This window comes from Hippopotamus amphibius, chromosome 4, assembly GCF_030028045.1.
Source record: "Hippopotamus amphibius kiboko isolate mHipAmp2 chromosome 4, mHipAmp2.hap2, whole genome shotgun sequence".
In the NCBI taxonomy this organism is placed as follows: domain Eukaryota; kingdom Metazoa; phylum Chordata; class Mammalia; order Artiodactyla; family Hippopotamidae; genus Hippopotamus; species Hippopotamus amphibius.
Window position 1 is genome coordinate 52,966,775 of NC_080189.1, and position 23,752 is coordinate 52,990,526.

The following is a 23,752-nucleotide window of genomic DNA, read 5'->3' on the forward strand; positions in this document are numbered from 1 at the left end:
GATATGTGTATAAAAACAGATGATTGAACTTGGTGTGCCCCCCAGAAAATAATAAATAAATAAATAAATAAAAAATAAAAAAATAAAAAAAAAACAGATGATTGAACTTGGTGTACCCCCCAAAAATAATAAATAAATAAATAAAATTAATATAAAAAAATAAAGCCATAAAAGCAGTTGTAAAACATAAATATTTTCTTTTAAAAAAATGGCAAGAGAACTTTTACAGCCTGATCATTATACTTTTATAGACTTGTTTACTGCCATATTTAAACCCTTAATATCTAATCACACTGGGGACCATTCTATTTCAAAAGATTTTAATATTTTCATGTCTTAGTTCAGGCTACTGTCTTTACCTGAAATGTCCATCACCTCATTCTAAATCTTGTAAAATCCTAATTCAATCTGGAAGATTCACTTCAAATAATTATTTGGTGGCATTTCTGAACAGCCTCTTCCCTTCCCCTTTTTCTGTCAAACTAAAGATTAGCTTCCTCGAAAGTACTTTCTTAATATTCTATATTTAGATATTGGTTGTTTACTTGTTCACATTTCTAAATTTTTAACTTCTTCAATGCTACAATCCTAAAAAGAAGCACCTAGTTCAATTCCTGATATAGAATAGATATGTTATTCATATCACTTTATGTTGGCTGCATACATATACATATATATGTATATATTAAAGTAACATGAATGACACAGATGTATGGCAAAGAAAAGATACAGCCAGGTACTTACAAAAAGTAGTAAAACTAATTTTAATACATGCTCTTTGAAGATATACCAAAGACTGTTTTTCCTTAATTATTATACAGATTATATACATAATTTGTGTGACAAATATACAATCCAGCAGTATTCTCTAGCAATAATTTTCTGGCAATGGTGTAAGTAGGGTACTGAAAGTTTTTCAATACTTCTTTACTGTGAACGTTATTTTGTATTCTTACAAAAATTAAAGGACACCTTCAGTCAAATATTTGAGTTTATATTACTGCTACACACCTATATTATCACAGGTTTCTAACCAGTAAATGACAAAAAGGTCACATACCAAATGAAACTGATCCACCTTCGGGATTCCATCCTCACTGGTCTCAAATTCCTGATTTTGAACAGAAAGCTGTTAAAGAGAATGAGAATGAATAAATTCCCAATGTACCAAAATACCGATCCTATAGCAGAGGCAAATCTGGAACTTTTTAGATTCTAGAGAGAAGAGAAGATCTCACAGAAAGCATGTTAGTTCTTACAGGTTAAAAAAACATGATAACAACTACCAAATAGTCCCTGGGGTTCCTAACACATCAATCAAAGTTGATGCACACACTATAAGCATTTTTAATACTTCCTCAGCTTACAAGCAAACATATTAAAATGTAGTAGCTTACAATGTGTTGGTTTCACTGATATTCATACATTAAAGACAAAGAAAATTTATTAGGCAAGTTTCCTTCCTCCCTAATACCTAGCCTGTGTTCAAGAAACACCTGTTAAAATTTTATAAATTATTAAATATGGAGAATTTCTTACACACACAAAGATATTCTGAATCCACATATTCCTTACTCAGCCCTGACAACCATCAACCAATGACCACTCTTGCCCTATGTACAAGCCCATTTACGTTATTTTTGAGGCAAATTCTATATATCTTGTGATTTTATTTGTAAAGATTTTAGTACATATTTCTAAAAGATCAAGTCTTATTTTGACACAATCACAATATCACACTAAAAATTAATTAAAATAAAATATCAAGTTTTCAAGTTTTTAATCCTCTCATAAATATAATAAATTACTTTTATATCATTTATTTAAATCCAGATCCAAATAAGTTCCATACATTATAATTAAAAAATGAACAGAGGCATTTCTAATCTCTTCCTGCTCCTCACCACTGAGTACAACTATAAGGGTTGGAAATAACAAAAAATATAACCAAAGGAGAGCTCTGACAGGTCAAAAGAGGAAGGTAAACTGGTGAGAGATCCCAGGACTGGACTAACATAGTGAAAAGGTGTCTTATGACCTTCTCCCATTAAAAAAAAAGATAAAGTCTTATTTTGCTACAATCACAGTATCACAATAAAAAATCTTTAATATAAAATACTCAGTTTTCAAAAAAAGAGAGTGACTCAAATAGGGTAAACTCAAATAAAATTAATGAAACTTCTGAAAACTAAAAACAAAGAAATAATCTTGAGTGTAACCAAAGAGAATCAAAACACCTATAGGGTAATACCAATTTGAATAACAGAGGATTTCTCATGTGAAACCATGGAAATGATAAGGAAGTGGCACATTTTTCAACTGATAAAAGAAAAGAACTTTCAACCACAAATTCTATATCCAGTGAAATTATTCATCAGGAATGAAGGTGAAATCAAGATGTTTCCAGTTGAAGGAAAACTAAAAGAATCTGTCACTAGGAGACAAATTCTTAAAGAATGGCTAAAGGAAGTACTTTAAATAAAAAGTAAATTGTTTAAAAAAGGAGTGTTGGAGCATCAGAAATGAAAAAATAACCATGTAAAGAACAGAAACATGAATAAATACCAAAGACTATCCTTCCCATGATGAGTTTCCTAAATCATATAAGATGATTGAAACAGAAGTTATGACATTATCTGATGCTCAAGACAATATCTAAAAGTTGGAGGGCAAAGAAACCTAAATAGAAGCCTTCTACACTTCATTCAAACTGTTAAAACACTCATACCAATAGAATATGGTAAGACACACATGTATACTGTAATACCCAGACCAACCATTACAAAACCTATAGAAGGCAATACACTAAAAAGTCACCATAAATAAATCAAGATGGACTCCTTAAAAATATTCAAGTAACACAAAGGAAAGCAAGAAAAAAGAAAGAAATGAACAAAAATACAAGAGAAACAAAGAAAACAAATAAAAAATGGTAGACTTAACCCTAACATCAATAATCACCTTCTATGTAAATAGTACAAATACCTTAATTAGAAAGCAAAGACTAGCAGAGTGAATTAAAAAACACAAAATACCACGTGTACAACTGTATTTACAAGAAACTGACTTCAAATTGAACAACATAGTTTTAAAGTAAATGGATGGTAAAAAAAAAATACCATGAAAACATTAATTTAATGAACGAGGGTGTGGCCAAGATGACAGAGTAGGAAGACCCTGAGCTTATCTCTCCCATGTGTATACCAACATTACAACTATTTACAGAGCAACTATCTATGAGAACAACCTGAAGACAAGCAGAAACGATTTTCCACAACTAAAGGTAAAGGAAGGAACCACAGTGAAACAGATGGGAGGGCAGAGATGCGGTATAATCAAGACCCACACCCCCCAGGTAGGTGACCCACAAATGGGAGGACAATCACAATTTCAGAGGTTCTCCCCAAGAAACAAAAGGTCCAAGCTGCACAATGCGCTCCCCAATCTGGGGATTCTGCACTGGAAAGACAAGCCCCCAGAATACCTGGCTTTTAAGGCCAGTGGGGCTTGTGCATGGGAGAGCTGGAGAACTGCAGGAAACAGAGACTCTGCTTTTAAAGGGCATGCACAAAATCTCCACACTCTGAGTTCCAGCCCAGAGGCAGTAACCTGAAAGAAGTCTAGGTCAGACTCACTTGCTGATCTCGAGAAGCCTCTTGGTGAGACTCTTGAGAAGCCTCTTGGTGAGCCTCCTGAGAAGGAGGCAGGAGGCAACTAAGACTCACCCTGGGACACAGATGCTTGTGGAAGTCATTTTGGGGAGCCTGCTCAACCACAAGCATACTGGTGCTGGTAGGTGCCATCTGGAGTCCTCTCTCTAGCCTATTAGTGCCAAGAGCTTACCTGCCTACCAGTGAGAGAGTCAGCCCCAAGATTCCCAGGCCATGCAGCCAGCCGCCTTGAGACCTTGCCCTGCCCATCAGTGGGCCTCTACTAGTCTCAGGACCTCCCAAGATGCACAACCAGCCAGGCCAAAACCTAGCCCCACTTGCTATCCGGTAGACAACTGCTCCAGTGGCTAGTACCACCTACCAGCACCACCACAGCAGTCTGCTCCACCATAGCAAAACTGCCCAGGTAGACTACACAGGGGGTTTCCCTAAAGCATAGGGCTTTAGGGAGTATGCTACTGGGCCCCAAAGAGCATTTCCAATATAAAACCACTTTTTCAAGATCAGGAAATGTAATCAACCAACCTAACACACAGAAGTAAACACAGAGAATTAGGCAAAATGGAGAGAGAAGAATATGTTCTAAACAAAGGAACAAGACCAAACCCGAGAAGAAGAACTAAGAAAAGCAGAGATAAGCAATCTACCCAATAAAGAGTTCAAGGCAATGATTACAAAGGTGCTCAAAGAACTTGGGAAAAGAATGGATGAACACAGTGAGAAGTTGGAATTTTCTAACGAAGTGTTAGAAAATATAAGTAGAAACCAAACAAAGCTGAGGAATACAATAACTGAAATAAAGACTACATCAGAAGGAATTAACAGTAGATTAGATGATACAGAGGAATAGATCAGAGTAGTGGAAATCACTCAAGCTGAAGAAAACAAAAATTTTTTTAATGAGGACAAGTTAACAGACCTTTAAGACAATGTCAAACGCACTAACATTTGCATAATAGGAGTCCCAAAGGAGAATAGAGAAAGGGGTAGAGAACTTATCTGAAGAAATAATAGCTGAAAACTTCCCTAACCTGCGGAAGGAAACACACTTAAGTCAGGAAGCACAGAGAGTTCCAAACAAGCTGAACCCAAAGAGGTTCACAGCAAAACACATTATAATTAAAATGGAAAAAATTAAAGATAAAGAATCTTAAAAGTAGCAAGAAAAAAGTAACTAGTTATATACCAAGGAACTCCTGTAAGACTATCAGTTGACTTTTCAGCAGAAACTTCACAGGACAGAAGGTAGTGGCATAATATATTCAAGCTGATGAAAGGAAAAAAAGACACCTACAACCAAGAATACTTTACCCAGCAAAGCTATTATACAGACTTAAAGAAGAGATAAAGTTTTATAGACAAGCAAAAGCTAAAAGGGTCCAGGCACCACTAAACCTACTTTATAAGAAATATGAAAGAGACTTCATATTGGGAGATTGGGAGGATTAATATTGTTGAAATGAGCATACTATCCAAGGCAATCTACAGATTCAGTGCAAACTCTATCAAAATAACAATGATGTTTTCCACAGAACTAGAATATAAATAATTCTAAAATTTGTATGGAAACACAAAATACCCCAAAGAGCCAAAAGTTTCGAGATGGAAGAAGAAAACTGGAGGTATCATGCTCTCTGATTTCACACTATACTACAAACCTACAGTAATCAAAACAGTATGGTACTGGCACAAAACCAGATACAGAGATCAACAGAACAGAATAGAGACTCCAGAAATAAACCCCACACTTATGTGGTCAATTAATCTACAACAAAGGAAGCAAGGACATACAATAGGGAAAGACAGCCTCTTCAATAAATGGTGTTGGGAAAACTGTATAGATACATGCAAGAGAATTAAACTGGACTACTCTCTCACACCATATACAAAAATAAACTCAAAATGGATTAAAAACTTAAATGTAAAACCTGAAACCATAAAAATCCTAGAAGAAAACACAGGCAGTATACTCTCTGACATCGGTCTTAGCAGTATTTTATTTGGATATATCTCCTCAAGCAAGAGAAACAGATGCAAAAATAAAATGAGACTACATCAAAACAAAAAGCTTTTGCACAACAAAAAAAACTATCAACAAAACAAAAAGGCTACCTGCTGAGTGGGAGAAGATATCTGCAAAGGATATATCCGATAAGGGGTTAATATTCAAAACATACAAAGAACTCATACAATTCAACATGAAAAAACCAAAACCCAATTTTAAAATGGGCAGAAAATCTGAAGAGACATTTTTCCAAAGAAGATATCCAGATAGCCAACAGATATATGAAAAGATGTGCAACATTACTAATCATCAGGTATATGTAAATCAAAACTGCAATCAGACATCACCTCACATCCATGAAAATGGCTATTATCAAAAAGACAAGAAAGAACAAGTGTTGGAGAGGATGTGGAGAAAAAGGAACCCTTGTACACTATTGATGGAACTGTAAATTAGTGCAGCCACTATGTAAAACAGTATGGAGAGTCCTCAAAACATCAGGAAGAGAACTTCCATATGACCCATGTATTCTACTTCTGGATATTTACTCAAATGACACAAAACCACTAATTAGAAAAGATATATACACCCCCATGTTCACTGCAGCATTATTTACAAAAGCCAAGATATGGAAGCAACCTAAGAGTCCATCAATAGATGAATGGATAAAGAAGATGTGGTGTGTGTATTTATTTTACAATGGGATACTACTCAGCCATAAATAAAAGAATGAAATCTTACCATTTGCAACAACATGAATGGACCTAGAAGGTATTATGCTAAGTGAAATAAGTCAGACAGAGAAAGACAAATTAATATACGATTTCACTTATACGAGGAATATAAAAAAATAAAATAAACAAACATAAAAAAGAAACAGATTCATAAATACAGAGAACAAACGAGTGGCTGCCAGAGGGAAGAGGGTGTGAGGGAATGAATGAAACAGGTGAGAGAGATTAAGAGGTATACACTTCCAGTTATACAATAAATAAGTCACAGGGATGTAATGTACAGCACAGGAAACATATTCAAGAGTATGTAATAACTTTGTATGGTGACAGTAATCAGTCTTATGATAATCATCTTGTAAGGTATGAAAATATTGAATCACTATATTATACACCCGAAACCAACATAATATTGTAAGTCAATTATACTTCAATAAAAAATAAATACATACATACAAACATACATACAAATACAGGAATGGCTGTATTAATATCAGATAAAGTAGATGTCAGAGTAAAGAAAATAAGTACAAAGAGGGACATTACATAATAATAAAAAGGACCAATACACCAGGAAGACATAATTCAAATACGTACACACTAAACCATAAGGCCTTAAGATACAAGAAGAAAAAAATGATAGAGCTGAAAAGAGGAACAGAAAAATTCACAATTATAGGAGGAGACTTCAGCAGCCCTCTCTCTCAGCAACCAATAAATGTACTAGACAGAAAATCAGTTAAGGATAAAGATACAAAGAACCCGATTAGCCAACGGTGTCTAATTCATATACATAGAAAACTCCACCCCAAAATAGCAGAATACACATTTTTTTCGAGATCTCATGGAACATTCACCAACATAGACCATATTCTAACAATAAAACAAACCTCAACAAATGCACAAGGATGATATACAGAATATGCTTTCTGATGATAATTAAATCAAATTCAAAATCAATACAGAAATATAACAAAATCTCTGAACATATGGAAATTAAACATCACAATTCTAAATAATTCATGGGTCAAGGAGAAACTCTCAAAGGAAATTAAAACATATATGGAACAGGATGCAATGGTATATACAAGGTTCTTACAGATTCTTTATTTTCCCAGCAACTTTCAGACAAACTCTTAACAATCTGCTTCAAGTGTTACAGGCTGAAACAGATTACTGATTCCCTACCCTTTGTTACCCCACACCTCCCAATGTATGTGAAAGCTTTACATTTCTGTATCAAAACACTTTATAACTGGAATACACAGACCATGGCTTGTTTTCATGATTGAACCCTGACTAACAGAGTCCTCAAGAGTATGTCCTATCCTGCATCAAAGTAAAGAAAACTGGAGATTACAAGTTAAAACGTTTATCTTCTAAGAAGCCTTATCTTCTACCACATTTATCTTTCAATAAACCTCTTATGACAAGCCAGTTAGAGAAGAGATACAGAACTAGCACAATATTTTAACAGCTATAAATCTGAGAATTTGTAAAATGGCAAGACTGGTAACCAACTAGAAGGAGGAGAAGAGGGAGAAGGAAGAGTCAAAAAAAAGACTACAAGGTTGTTGGCTCAGGTGGCTAGAAGAGACTGTTGGGGTAAAGACTGGGAGAAATGGTATAGTGGTAAAGAGTGAGCATCCTGTAAGGCAGACTGGCTGGGTTTGAATCCTGGTTCCACTTCTTACCAGCCACAGGTATTCTGGACAAATGATCTCATTTCTCTTTGACTCAGGTTCCTCACTTATAAGGCTACTGTAAGAATTAAAGTGGTTAAATACTTAAAAAGTAACTGATGTATGGCAAACACTGCCTAAGTGTTATCTACTCTCATTTTTTAAATTTCAGGTAACTTGGAACATATAGTTAACAATGTAAATGCGGTCTTTATGAGCGTCCCTAGTCTTATTACCAAGAACAGCTATAATTAAATGTTGACAATAGTTGCATCTGGCTGAAAATAAGGGGTTTCATTATTTATTATTTTGCTTTCAATATGTAAAACTTTCCACAACAACAATTAAGGCAATAGCTATGCTTTTCTTAACTGACTTGCTTTTACCTTAGGGATAATGATTTTTATAACAGATTACGTTTCCTTTCTTATTTATAATGGCTGAAAGAAAGATAACAGCTATCCTAGTGACTCATTCATAGAAAATGTATTCATGGGAATGGGAAACAGGCTTGTTTTTAAATACCAACTCTGATTGGTCAGTACTATTTCTTACAGGTGCTGTTTTGAGGTCAAGAGCTCAATGAACATCACTATGGTCACTCTTCAGTGCCTGCTATGAATACAGAAAGAAGGAATGGCAACACAAGTATTGTATAGGTTTTTGAGGTGTGCATTTTGTAGCACTCCCATTCATGATTCTACTTTATGTCCACATCCTTTTTTTCCTTCTTCTCATCTTCAATTTATAATGTCTTGCTCTGTTTTCAAGTACCCCTGTGAACTGCCTTATATCCTTTTTGGAACAAGATAAGGTATTTAATAAATTAAGCTAAAGTTAGCCAGAAGGAAGCCATATTCACACAAGGCTGAAACTCTGGCAAGAGGACTAGATTACTCTCATAAATGTGAGAACCACAACAAATGGGTGGTGCCAGAAGCTTTGAGAACTGGTTCTAAATAAGAACACCTAAGGAAGGGCTGCTTTAGTAGGATGTGGGCTAAATCTCTGGGATCACTAACATTTAACATATGTACTAAAGAGGATTAAAAGAAATGCCCAGTCACAAAGGTAGAAGAACTTAGAAGTTGCTGTATCATAGAAAACAATGGGAAAAGTAATAACTGTGGATTTTTTTTCTGGTAAATTAGACTTAACCATATTTTTAGGCTGAAGAAAAGGTGAAGAATAAAAAGAAAAGAAATAGACTAAAGATACAGTGAAGATAGAAGAATGGTAAAAGAGAGGTACTAGAATAGGAGAGAAACTGGGGTCAAGGTCACATGCAGATGGCTTGCACTGGAGAAGGAGCACTTTAATTCTCTGAGAGAGAAGACAGAAGACCCAGTAAAGAGATGACCAGTTTGTAGACAGAAGCACTGAAATTTTATGGGTAGCACATACCATGATCTCAAAAAAAAGAAAAAAAAAGGGCGGCAAGGTCTACTCAAAAGAATGGGGTAAGATTTAGGTAGAGGCTTGAGGAAAGCAGTAAAAGATTTAAAGTAATCGTTGAGGGAAATATGAGAATGAACTGGCTGTGGGCAGGTGAAAGCACTGGAAGAAAGCACTGAGGACCTAAGAGAAGTGAGACTGATGTGGTGGTGACATTCCGCAAAAGCATTAGTTCCCAAGGTATTAAGGGGGTCCCATTCCATACCAGTCTTATCTCCTAAAATAAAATCTGAATAAATACAACCAACAAACCTAAGAAGACTCTGAAAAGTGTAAATAAAAAGTAAAATGGAAAGAAGAAAGTGAAGTGGCTAGGAACCTTGGGACTTAAGAAATGCACAATGGTGAATTCCCTGGGTTTTATTTTTGACTCTTCTATATCCCACACTGATGCTAGAGAAGCCTGCAACCCAGAAATGGCAAGAGCCACAGACCAAAAAAGCCTCAAGAAAAGCCTGGTCCATCTAGCCAAAGGACTGGGAATACGGTAGTCTAATAGAACAGAAAAGCTTTTTGGTAACAGCCTCTATTTCAGCCAAATACCAAAGGAAAAACTGTCAGTAGGGCTCAGTGAGGAGCTGAACTCCCAGCCCTACCCACCAACAAAGAGGCAGAACAAGGGTGTATACGATGGCACTAGTTGGCAACCTACCCAAAGGGGTACTATCAATGGGACCCAGTGGAGAGCTATCTTCTACACCTACGCAGCAGCAATAAAGCAGAAAAAGCAATGTGAGGCAGTGTTAGCCAGCCCTCTATTTTGCCCTCTCCACTCCCCAAGTGTCAGCAGGACCCAGTGGGAAATGAAGCTTAAACCCTCACCTGGCAGCAACACGGTACAAAGAGGTGGAATAAGGTAGTGGTAAAGCAGTAACAGTTTTAACACTTTGCTACTCCTGCTCCCCAGTGTCAACAGGACTCAAAAGAGAGATGAATTTCCATTCCCAGCCATCAGGGACGAGAGAAGAAAAAAGCAGTGCAAATCAGCATTCCATTTTGCTGAAGTGGTATCAGCAGAGTGCAATGGGGAGCTGAAGATCTAAACTCATTTGAAACTGTACACTACACCTAAACAGGGTAACTGCAAAAAAATGAAGATTAAATAGGATGCTGAGTCTCGGAACATAATACCCCAAATGTTCAGGCTACAATCAAAAATCACGTCAAACTAAAAACCAACAAAATTGTAAATGACAAAAAGACAATCAACATAAGACATTAGGATGACACAGATGCAAGGATTATCTGACAAGGATTTTAAAGGAGCCATCATAACAATGCTCAGAGATCAATTAGAAACATACATGAAAGAAAAAGAAACAAAGTCTCAGCAAAGAATACAGAAGATATAGAGAAAACCAAATGGAAATTTTAGAACTGAAAAACAACAGCAGAACAACAGAAATAAAAAACTCACTGGATTGGCTCAATAGCAGGATGAATGACAGAGGAAAGCAGTGATGGAACTCAAAACAGAAAAACAGAAAACATCCAATTTGAACAACAGAAAGAAAATGAACAGAGCTTCAGCAATCTGTGGGACAATAACAAAAGATGCAAAATTTGTATCAGCAGAGTCTCAGAAAAAAGGAGAAAGAATAAAGGACTAACAAAACATATGAATAACAGCTGAACCAAATTTCATAAATTTGCTGAAAAACATAAACAAACTGAAGAAGCTGAGCAAACCCTAAAGAGTAAATGCAAAGGAATCTGTGCTAAGACACATCATAATCAAACTTCAGAAAACTAATGCCAAAGAAAAGTCTTAAAAACAGATGCAGAGAAACATCGCATTATTTATAAGAGGAATAATGATTCAAATGACAGGGGATTTCTCGTGAGAAACCATGAAGGTCCAAAGAAAGTGGCACAGCATTTTTTAAGCACTGAAAGAAAAGAATTATAAGCCCAGAATTCTGTACCCAGCAAAAAATATCCTTCAGAAATGAGGGTGCAATTAAGATATTCTCAGATGAAGGAAAACTAAGAATTTGTCACCAGCAGACTTACCTTAAAAGAATGTCTAAAGGAAGTTCTTAAAATAGAAAGGAAATGATAAAAGAAGAAATACTTAAACATCAGGAATGAAAAAAGAACTGAAAAGAGTAAAAATATGGGTAAATGTTATAGATAATCCTAATACCATACTTTAAGAAGTGAACTCCAAGTTCTCTGCACATGGATCCAACAAGAAAACAATAATGAGTTTTGTTTGCCTCTCTGAGCAGGTCCACAAACCCCTGAAATTAGAGGAGGATATTAGAGATGTTAGTGGCTCCATCCAGCCTGGAACTCTTAATCCTCCTATATCCAACTCTGTAATAATGAGATCCATTCCACTCAGTCTGCTTAACTATGATGTTAGAATCATTTCCAGATTTTAGTGGGCTGCCACCCATTTTCCTTCTCTTGAGACTTAACTGGAATTTTTGTGAGAGGCACTCATCACAGGTCACATTAGCTGGGTCTAAAGGAATGACAAGATATGGAATATTATTTTTCCCTTTGTCTCTCAGTTGGGGATTACACATCAAAATGAAGCATAATGTATAAAAAGTACACCTGAACTCTAAACAGAAGTTTTATTCACATCCATGTAAGACTTTCTAAAAGGAGGGCTTCTCACCAAACAGCTCACAGAAGACAAGGCACTGTAAAATGTAAGGGACTTCATAGTAGTCAATGACATAGCAGCAATGACATTTATTAATAACTGATTTCCAAAGCCTGAGCCCCTTCAGCAATTGTTCATCACTGGCTTCAGGGAAGCCTGCACCTTCAAGGTTCAGTATGTGATGTGAATGCAGAAGGTGGTCTTGTACAGAACCTCAAGACACTGAAATTCTGAGATGGGACATTACTTAAAAAATGATGTCCTTCTTTGACCTTCACATGCCTCATGTCTACAACTGGGATAATGATCTGCTCCATCACACGATGCAATAAGATAAAGTTCATAAAGCACTTATTAACTACGTTCCAAACATGCACTATGTGCTCCCAGCAAGGGAAGATGTTATCACCATGTTATAAATAGACATAATAATGTCCTTAAATTAATAAATATAATGTTTGGTCATACTCTGGAGAAAAATCAAATATATGTGTCTTTTATAAAAGTTATTCTCACATAGAAATAAAAGCTTTAAAATAGAAAAAATATTTTTTAAAGCATATAGAGCAGACCGCAAAACATATCTAGAAATGGGGTTTGTGTAAAGAGGCTAAACAGAAGAATAGGAGTCAAAAGGAATACATGGAAGTCTATGATTGGGTCCAAAGCTGAAGAATAAAGGAAAAGAAACTAGGAGGTTGCTGATAGACTTGGGGGAGAGGGGAGACAGGGGACAAAACATACTGGAGATTTAAGAGCAGTTATAGTAAAATGAGAGGACAGTAAGTCCTGACCAGATAAAAATATACTGGATTAGATTCTTTACTTTTGTAAAAGAAAAATTATAGGGAATCACAAAATCCTGGTTTTGGAGGTAACAAACTGCATGAAGGTATGGGTCTCAAATTGTTAAGGAGGTCCAACAAATGCAAAACTAAGTTGTTCAATGGGGGATCAATATGACCACTAACATCTTCTAGGAATATCTTTGGAGTCGGAATAAAAAGAAAAACTTCAAACAAGGTTCCGAAGAAATGTATAAGGGGCCATGGTGAAGAGATCATTAGATGAATGCGCCAAGGAAACATGGCACATTTTATTTAAAAAAAAAAAAAAAAAAAAAAGCCTAACACTTCAGCACATAATTGTGACCAAAATTTAAACATTCATTTTGATATCATAAAGGGATGCTTTCATTCAATTAATATTCCAGTGACAGCTCTACACCAGACACACTTCTAGGCATAGGATATGGTAGCAAACAAGACAGACAGGCTGCCTGAAAGGAGATTACACTCTAATGGTAGAAGCAGACAATAATAAAGATAAATAAAAGACATGTATAGTATGTTAAGAGAAAACTAAAGCAGGGAAAACATTGCATTTTAGAGAAGGCCATGCTAAAAAAGTGTCACCTGAATAAAAGAAAATAACTATTTACTTCTCTTTATTTTAAAATTATTCATCTTCCTCACAGTAACACCTACACACAAACACCATTTTTTTTCAATATCACATCAGAACTGCTCTAATTTTTAAAACTGGCTTCTAGAAATACCTTTAAGAATTTCATTATAACCTGAAAAAATACAGAAGAACCTTAAGACTACCTTCCAACTGTACCAGTTAAAAGACATGATTTATTGCTGGAGGTGGAAATGTCACCAACACTCAAACACTAGAATTTTCTGTAGGTGAAGGCAGTCTTCAGAATCTTTCTGTCATTTAATCTGGGTCCCGTAAAAAAAGTGATTCTAAACCAAAATATCTTATGATACGCTCCAAAACATCTAGTTAGTAGTGCACTGTTTTAATATCAAATAAGCTGTTACTTTTATTTTTGCTAATTCCAAAACTTTTAAAAGCCATAATGTGACAGTAATCTATCCATGGCTCTGGAAATAAGATTCTTTGCTAATGACCCCAGTTTAACCCTGAATATTGTCTTCTGAAGCATAGCCCTTGGGTCTTGACTCTTTGACCTTCTATTTATTTTATACTATATGTTTCTATTGTAACTTGCCTACCTTTTTGAGGAAGATCAAAATATCTGTAACCTTTGGTACTAAACTAACTTTCTTATCAATAAAATAGTTGTTTTGAAAAAAAAGAACTTTAACAACTAGAAAACAGTTTTTTAAGATATCACAACAGCTTAGAAAAAAATGAAATAGGTATAAAATCTAATAACATGTATAGGTTCTATAAGCTCAAAAATAACAAAATGCTGATGAAACAAATAAAAGAAGATCTAAATTTAACAGATTCATGGATTAAAAGATTTAACCTAGTAAAGATGTCAATTATTCAAAACGTCAATTCTCCCCAACTTGATCTACAGATTTAATGCAGTTCCAATCAAAATCAAAACCACAGAGCATTTCTGTATATACAGACAAGCTGTTTATAAAATGTGTATGGAAAGGCAAAGATATCTGAATTGCTAAAACAACTTGAAAAAACTGTTTTACTAAACACACAATTTTAAGATTTGCTATAAAAATACAGTAATCAAGATCGTGTAGTACTGGTAAGCAGACAGATATATATAGGTCAATGGAACATGATCAAGAGTCCTGAAACAGACTCACACAAGTATTACCAACTGATTTTATGAAAGTGCAAAAGAAATTCAGTAGAGAATCACAGTCTTTTTAGTAACTGGACATCCATATGCAAAAAAAAAGTGGACCTTGACATAAACCTCATTCCTTACACAAAAATTATATCAAAATAGATCTTAGATCTAAACGTAAAGCATATAACTGTAAAGCTTTTAGAAGATATTATAAGAGAAAATCTTTATGACCTGGGGTTAGGCAAACACTTCCTAACTACAAAAACATTATCCATGGAAGGAAAACAAAAATAAATTGAACTTCATCAAAATTAAAACATTTTCTCTTCAGAAGACACTGTCAGGAAAATGAAAAGACCAACTATAAACTAGGAAAAATATGTAAATAACATCTGACAAGGGATTTATATCTAGAATATGTTTTTAAATGCTCGCAACTCAATAGTAAGAAACCCAATTTTTAAATGGGCAAAAGACTTGAACAGACACTTCACCACAGAGGATATATGCAAGACAAATAATCATCAAATAAAGAGATGCTCATTATCCATTAGAGAAATTTAAATTAAAACCACAAGACACTACTACAGACCAAAGAGAATGGCTAAAACAGAAAACAATGGCAATATGACTTATTAACAACTATGCAGAGCATCTGAAACTCTCATATAGTGCTGGTTCTGAGAAAGCAAAATGGTACAGCCACTATGAAAAACAGTTTGGTAGCACCTTATAAAGTTATACATACAACTACAATCTACTCAATAATCTCCCTCCTATTTATTCTAGGGAAGTAAAAACATGTTCACACAAAAACCTATACACAAATGTTCCTAGCCTTATTTGTAATAGCCAAAAACTGGAAACAACCCAAATGTCCTTCAACAGGTGAACAGATAAACAAAGTTGGTACATCCATATAATACAGTGGTACGCAGCCACAAAAATGGAATGAATTATTGATACACTAAACAACTTGGATGAATTTCAAAGGCATTATGCGGACTGAAGTAGTTAGTTTCAAAGGTTACACACCATAAGGTAACATTTATATGACATTCTTAAAAAGACAAAATTGTAGTGATAAAGACCAGCAGTTGCCAAGGGTTAAGGGTTAGGGAAAGGGTATGACTACAAAGGGATAGCACACAGGAATTTTTTTTTTTTTTTTTTTTTAGAATTATGGAACTGTTCTGTATCCTAACTGTGGTGATGGGTATACATATCTACACATACGTTAAAATTCATAGGACTGAACACCAAAAACCAATCAACTGTACTACATGATAATTTAAAAATAAAAGTTTTAAAAGAACTTAGTCAACATTAGAGAAGAGCAGGAATTCAAAACAACAGTGTCCTTACTCATAAAGTTCTTTACTACCAGTTAATGAAGAAAGGAAATTTGTGGAATAAAGACTGCTATTACCATATTTAAGTGATAATTTATGATCGCTCTCAGGAACATAAGAACATTTGAGACATTTACTTTCATCCTTCTCATGTAAAGAATAAAAAGATTACTAAAGCAGTGATAAAAAGATGCCAGTACAATAATCATCTCCATGGCTATGATGGTTCTATGAAGCCAGACAACTTTAAATACATATGCCAGCATAAGACTAAAACTTATGAGTAATTAATTAGTGAATGGGATTCCCACTGATTACCACTTGATAGTTATAAATACTCTTCCTATAACAGCTTTATTAAGGTATAATCGATGTACAACAAACTACATGCGTTTAAAGTATATGATTATCAATATTTTGATATATGCATATATACCCCTACAAAATCATCACCTCAATCAATCTGGTGAACATGGTGATCACGCCAAAACTTCCTTATGCCCCTTGTAATCTATCCCTTTCTTCCCCTCTACCCTCAAACCCCACAGCACTGACAATCTCCTTCCTATCACCATAGATAAGTTTGCATTTTTTAGAATTCTATAAAACCATAAAATATGTACTTTCTTTCTTTTGGCTTTTTAGCTTTGCAAAATTATTTTGAGATTCCTCCACATTACTGAGTGTAAAGGCATACCTCCGAGACATTGAGGACTCAGTTCCAGACCACTGCAATAAAATGAATACTTCAATAAAGCAAGTCACACAATTTTTTTTTGGTTTCCCGTGACATAAAAGTTGTTTACACTATACTGTAACCTATTAAGTGTGCAATACCATTATGTCTAAAAAACAATGTGCATACCTTAATTTAAAAATACTTTATTGCTAAAAAATTCTAACCATCATCTGACAATGCAAGGCTGCCACAAATCTTCAATATATAAAAAATGCAATACATGTAAACTGCAATAAAGCAAAGCACAATAAAACAAGGCATGCCTGTATTAATATTTCATTCCTTTTTATTGCTGAGTAGTATTCCAATAGATAGATAGACTGTTTAATCCATTCATCTGTTTATAGACATTTGGGTTGTTCCCAGTCTTGGGCTATTACAAATAAAATGTCTTTGAATATTTGTGTACAAGTCTTTGTGTTGACATACACTTTCACTTCTCTTAGCTAAATTCCCAGGAGTAAAACAGCTGGGTCATATAAGAGGTATGTTTAACCTTTTAACAACTGCCAAATTGTTTTCCAAAGTGGTTGTTCCATTTACATTCCCCTCCACAACATATGAGAGTTCTGTTTGCTATACATCTTAGCCAACACTTGGTATGGTCAGTATTTTTAATTTTAGACATTATAGTGGGTGTGTGGTATTATATCATTTTGCTTTTAACTTGCATTTCTCTAATGACTAATGATATTGAGAGTATCTTTTCACATGTTCATTTACCATCTGGACATTTTATTTGGTTAAGTGCCTATTTAAATATTTTGCCCATTTTTGAGCTATTACTGAGTTGTAAGAGTTCTTTGTAAGCTGGATACAAGTCTTTTGTCAGATATATATTTTGCAAATATTTTCTCCCAGTTCGTGTATGACTTGCCTTTCATTTTTGTAATAGTGTCTTGTGAAGAGCAAAATTTTGAATTTTAATGAAATCCAAGTTATTTTTTTATTTATACTTGATGTTTTTTGTGTCTTGTTACAAGAAATCTTTGCCAAACTCAAAGTCAATAAGATTTTCTCCTATGTTTTATTCCTGACTTTTAAACACTTAGGCTTTATTTACATTTAGGTCTAATATATATTTAGAGTTAATTTTTATACATTGTGCAAGGAATGAGTCAAAGTTTATTTTTTATGTACAGATATCCAATTGTTAAAATACCATTTGTTGAAGACTATCCTTTCCCTCACAGAATTGTTCTGGCACTTTTGTCAAAAATCAATTGACCATATATGAGTGGGTCTATTTCTACTGTCCCTATTCTCTTCCATTGATTTTTATGTCTAATTTTACAGGAATATCACACTGTCTGGATTTACTGTAATTTTATTGGCTTAAAATCAGTTAATGTCTTTCACTTGTATTCTTTTTCAAAATTGTTTTAGCTATCCCAGATCCCACGTATTTTCATATAAACTATAGAATCTGATAGTCAATTACTGTCAAAAAAAAAAAAGCCTAGGAGCAGTTTTGTTGAAATTGTATCAAAGTTATAGACCAATTTGAGAAGCGCTCACATCCATATAATACTGATTCTTCCAGTCCATGAGCATGGCGCATCACTCCATTTATTTACACCCTCTTTAATTTCTCTCAACAATATTTTTGTAGTTTTCAGTGTACAGATCTTGCAAATCTTTTGTCAAATTTATCTCTAAAAATTCCATGTTTTTTATACTTCTGTAAATAACTTTCTAATTTCAATTTCCCAGTACACAGAAACACAACTATTATACTGACTTTGTATCCTGCAACCTTGCTAAACTTATTAGTTTTAGTAGCACTTATGTACATAACATTCACAAAGATTTTCTACATAACTAATCATGTCATCCTCAAACAAAGACAGCTTTACTTCTTCATTTTCAAACTGTATGCCTTTTATTTCTTTTTGTTATCTGACTGGCTAGAACCAGGATTAGCAAACTACAGCCTGCATGCCAAATCCATCCCACTGCAAGCCAAGAATGGTTTCCACATTTTTAAATGTTTAAAAGAAAATCAAAGAATACTATTTCATGACAAATGAAAATTACATGAAATTCAAATTTCAATATCTATAAATAAAGTTTTACTGCAACAGAGACACTAATTTATTTATGTACTGTCTATAGCTGATTTCACGCTAAAGCAGCAGAAACCATATGTCCCACAAAGCCTGGAGTATTTACCATCCGGCTGTTTATAGAAAACTTTCCTGACCCCTGGGCTAGAATCTCTAGTATGATGTTAAACAAAAGAAGTGAGAACAGACATCCTTTCCTTGTTAACACTTAACCCCTCATATTTCACAGGAAGAATGGGTTTAAACCATGGATTAGAAATAGCTATCTGGTTTATACTCAAAGCAGGAATACTTACTCAAGGCTCACTTAATATCATTTAATATTTATTTTCCATATATGCATGAATTACTTCCAGATTAATACAGGACAAAACCATCTTCAATGTTAATCTTGACTTCAATAAAACTAAGACAATAGCATGATATGTAAAACATACATCAAGCCAATTTTTAGAAAGTACACAACAGGTGATAAGAAGTACAACTGACTCTCGAACAACATGGAGGTTAGAGGTACTGATGCTTGGCACAGTTGAAAACCTATATATAATTCACAGTTGGCCCTCCATATCATGGTTCCTCTGTATCCACGCAACCACGGATGACATAGTACTACAGTATTTACTACTGAAAATGAAACTGCGCTTAAGTGGACCCACACAGTTCAAATCCATGTTGTTCAAAGATCAACTGTATAGCAACAGTTTATGACAAAATTTTAAAAACAGCTGGGAAGAAATTTTTTTCTACTAAAAATCTACCACTATTTTTTATTCAGAATAATATACTGAGGAAAGCCACTTCAAATCATCACTCTCTATACTGAAATAGATATAAATAAATGTTTGATCTGTTTAAATTTAAAAAGTAACCTACCCACAATAAAAGACAGCCATAAGCATATAAGTCAGAACTTGGAGAAACAGGTTTTCCCATTTTCAATTCAGGTGACAGCAAACTCAAGTCACCAACCATCATGTTCACTGAGGCTCGCTGACTCTATAAAAACAGTTAAGTTAAATATTTTAAAGGCAACACACTTGAGGCGGCTTTCTGTGAAGTAATCTGTATGTAATTAACACAATATTCATTTGAAATATTTTATTCTCTCTTGCTTTCAAATATTTTTACCTAATTCCCACTATTATAAATTGTTCTTAAAATCAGTCTCATGAAATTAACAGTGAGACCATGGTTACATTTCACACTGTAGACTCCAGCAGATTAAAAATTAAGAACCAGTGATTCTTTAAGAATTTGGTACTCTTTTTTAAAAAAATACATTTCATAAGGGCAAGAGGCAGTGCTATTTTCTAATTATGAAAATTCTAAATAACTTTTAAAAACCACAAGTCTACAAAGTACTTCCTTACCGACCATTTTCTAAGTATACCATTTCCAGTGTGTCAAAGGATGATGAATAACAAGTACATGAACCCAGGATTCAGATAAACCTTGACTGCAAATCCCACTCTGCCATTTATTTGCTATGTGATCTTGGGTTTTAACCACTTTCAGCCTAAATTGATTAATTTGTAAAAAGGAAATTAATTAATTTGTAACTACTTTACAGAGTTACTGTAAAGTTAAAGGTGATCAGCACAATAATTACCTAGTACATATCACTACCATCATTATCCTTGCTTCTCAGACTGTGGTCCAAAGACCAGCAGATACAGTATCACCTGGGAGCTTGTTAGAAATACAAATCTCCATCCCAGAAATTCTGAATAAAAATCTGCATTCTATGTATACCTGAAACACATAATGTCATTTACTAATTTTACCTCAATTTCTAAAAATTGCATTTTAACAAGTGTAAAGCCTGAAAAGCAATGCTCTTGACTAGACTACTTTTCAAATTACTCTTCTTGGTTAGTACTTCAATCTGAGAGTAGGGTGAAAAATGGAGCAAAAAGTGAGTTTAATCAATATTTCTAAGTAAATAATTTTAAATAGAGATTAAAAACAATGTTTTACTGGATAATAACAGCCGATAAATCAGTATAAAACAGGAAGAATACCTTGAAATCATATCTATAGTTGTGCAAATGGCATGCTCAAAAGGTAAACTAACTGGGATCCCTAAGAACTGAGAACTTTTTAAAACTCAGTTTAGTTATTTTTCTTAAGATGCTACCCCAATTTTCAAATAAATAAATATAAAATACACATTTCAGCAAATCTACTTTTATAAATCCTCTATAATTCAGGATTTCACTATAGTTTTACATTTTTATTTTCTCATCTTTTTGAGGTACCATATGAAAACCACTGAAACTGTATACAGACAGGTGACATTATCCTATGACTTGCAGATGAACAATATATAAAGCATTATGGGGACTTCCCTCGCGTTCCAGTGGTTAAGATTTTGCCATCCAATGCAAGAGGTGTGGGTTTGATCCCTGGTCAGGGAACTAAGATTCCACATGCCTCGTGGCCAAAAAACCAAAACATAAAACAGAAACAATAACTGTAACAAATTCAATAATGACTTTTTAAAAATGGTCCACATAAAAAAATCTCTTAAAAAAATTATGAATTTTACTAGTCAAAGAGAACTCCTCAGACAATAAAATATTGGAAAAGATGTTGAGAAATTGGAATCCTCATACATCACTGATGAGAATGTAAAACAGTGCAGCCACTTTGGAAAATAGTTTTGTTCCTTAAAAAGTGAAACACAGAACAGCTACCATATAGCCCAACAATTCCATTCCCAATAAAACATATCTCCACACAAAAACTTGTATAATGATGTTCACAGCAACATTATTCATAATAATCAAAAAGTGGAAACCCAAATGCCCACAAATTGATGAATGTAAAAACAAAATATGGTATATATCCATACAACAGAATATGATTTGGACATTTTTAAAAAGGAATGAAGTTCAGACACATGCTATAACATGGATGAACCTCGAAAACATTATGCAGAGTGAAATAAGTCAATCACTAAAGGTCACATATGATTCAATTTATAGGAAATGTCCAGAACAGGCAAATTCATAGGGACAGAAAATGGATTAGTGGTTTCCAAGAGGCTGAGCAGAGAAAGAAAGGGGGAGTGACTGCAAATCAGTATGGGGTTTCTTTTTTTTTTGGAATATAATTGCTTTACACTCTTGTACCAGTTTTTGAGGTACACCAAAGTCAATCAACTGTATTTATACATATATCCCTGTATTCCCTCCCTCCCTCCCTCGACTCCCCCCCACCCTCCCCGTCCTGGCCCTCTAAGGCATCATCCACCATCGAGTTGATCTCCCTTTGTTATACAGCAACTTCCCACTAGCTATCTATTCTACATTTGGTAGTATATATATGTCTATGCTACTCTCTCACTTAGTCCCAGCTTCCCCTTCACCCCCCGCCCCCCCCAGCCTCGTGTCCTCCAGTCCATTCTCTGCAACTGCATCCTTATTCTTGCCCTATCACAGGGTTCATCAGTACCATTTTTTTTTTAGATTCCATAAATATGCGTTAGCATACAGTATTTGTTTTTCTCTTTCTGGCTTACTTCACTCTGTATGACAGACTCTAGGTCTATCCACCTCATTACATATAGCTCCATCTCATCCCTTTTTAGAGCTGAGTAATATTCCATTGTATACATATGCCACATCTTCTGTATCCATTCATTTGTTGATGGGCATTTCGGTTGCTTCCATGTCCTGGCTATTGTAAATAGTGCTGCAATAAACATTATGGTACATGTTTCTTTTGGGATGATGGTTTTCTTTGGGTATATGCCCAGTAGTGGGATTACTGGATTATATGGTAGTTCTATTTGTAGTTTTTTAAGGAACCTCCAAATTGTTTTCCATAGTGGCTGTACCAACTTACATTCTCACCAACAGTGCAGGAGAGTTCCCTTTTCTCCACACCCTCTCCAACATTTGTTGTTTCTAGATTTTTTGATGATGGCCATTCTGATCGGTGTGAGGTGATAGCTCATTGTGGCTTTGACTTGCATTTCTCTGATGATTAGTGATGTTGAGCATCTTTTCATGTGTTTGCTGGCCATCTGTATGTCTTCTTTGTGGGGCTTCTTTTTGAGGGTGATAAAAATGTTCTGGAATTAAACAGTGGTGATTGATACAGAACTTTGTGACGACATTAAAATTAGTACTGAATTGTACACATTATGGTATGTGAATTATATTTCAATAAAGCTACATGTTTTATTAAATTTAAAATTTAATTAATTTGTTAAAATAATTTGTTAATTATTTTAATTATTTATTAAATAACTTTAATTTGTTAAATAATTTTTATTAAATTATTATACAAGTTATATAAGAATTTGTTAAAATAACAAAATATACACTAACTCCCTCATGATTGTGTATATTTTGAAACTGCCCATTCTATCAAAAAGAAAAAAAAAGATCACATATGCTCTTTAATTGTCTGTTTGTTATTCCTACAACTGCCTCTTCTGAGGTAGTATAACACCAAATTAACAGCCAATGTCATCAAACTAGCACTCGAATTACATGGAAAAGTCCAACGTTGCCAAGTTTCTAAAAATGCCCATTACTTGAAAAATAGCAAAGTATGTATATCTAAATTTAATCTATTGAGGGGGAAAGCACCAGTAGACAGGGAAACAGGAGATGGCCACCTAGTTTTCCTTGTGTACTTCCAGCAATTAAATGTTTCTTGATGATAAAATAATTAATGCTAATGTTGTTATCACCACTGACAGTGACTTCAGCTTGCTCCTAAGACTTATGGTTAAAAAATATAATGCACAACTTTAGAAACTCTTGTTCCAGCACCTAGTTGATAACAGATAATTGCTTACATGACACACCTTAACTGAAGGCAAAGATCTCATAATAAAT

The 23,752-nt window shown here is 34.4% G+C and overlaps 1 protein-coding gene across 2 annotated transcripts in view; it reads right to left on the reverse strand.

Annotated features, from left to right (window-relative positions):
- Positions 1-23,752, reverse strand: part of STK31 (serine/threonine kinase 31) — an 88,981-nt gene that overhangs the window by 15,568 nt on the left and 49,661 nt on the right. Inside the window, exons 21-22 of one of the 2 annotated variants that reach the window (XM_057733061.1) lie at positions 19,773-19,895; positions 1,061-1,129 (exon numbers count right to left, since the gene is read on the reverse strand). In XM_057733061.1, the coding sequence (XP_057589044.1) occupies positions 1,061-1,129; positions 19,773-19,895 (192 nt within the window). The remainder of the gene's footprint in view (positions 1-1,060; positions 1,130-19,772; positions 19,896-23,752) is intronic. The other variant, XM_057733062.1, reaches the window with a different exon arrangement.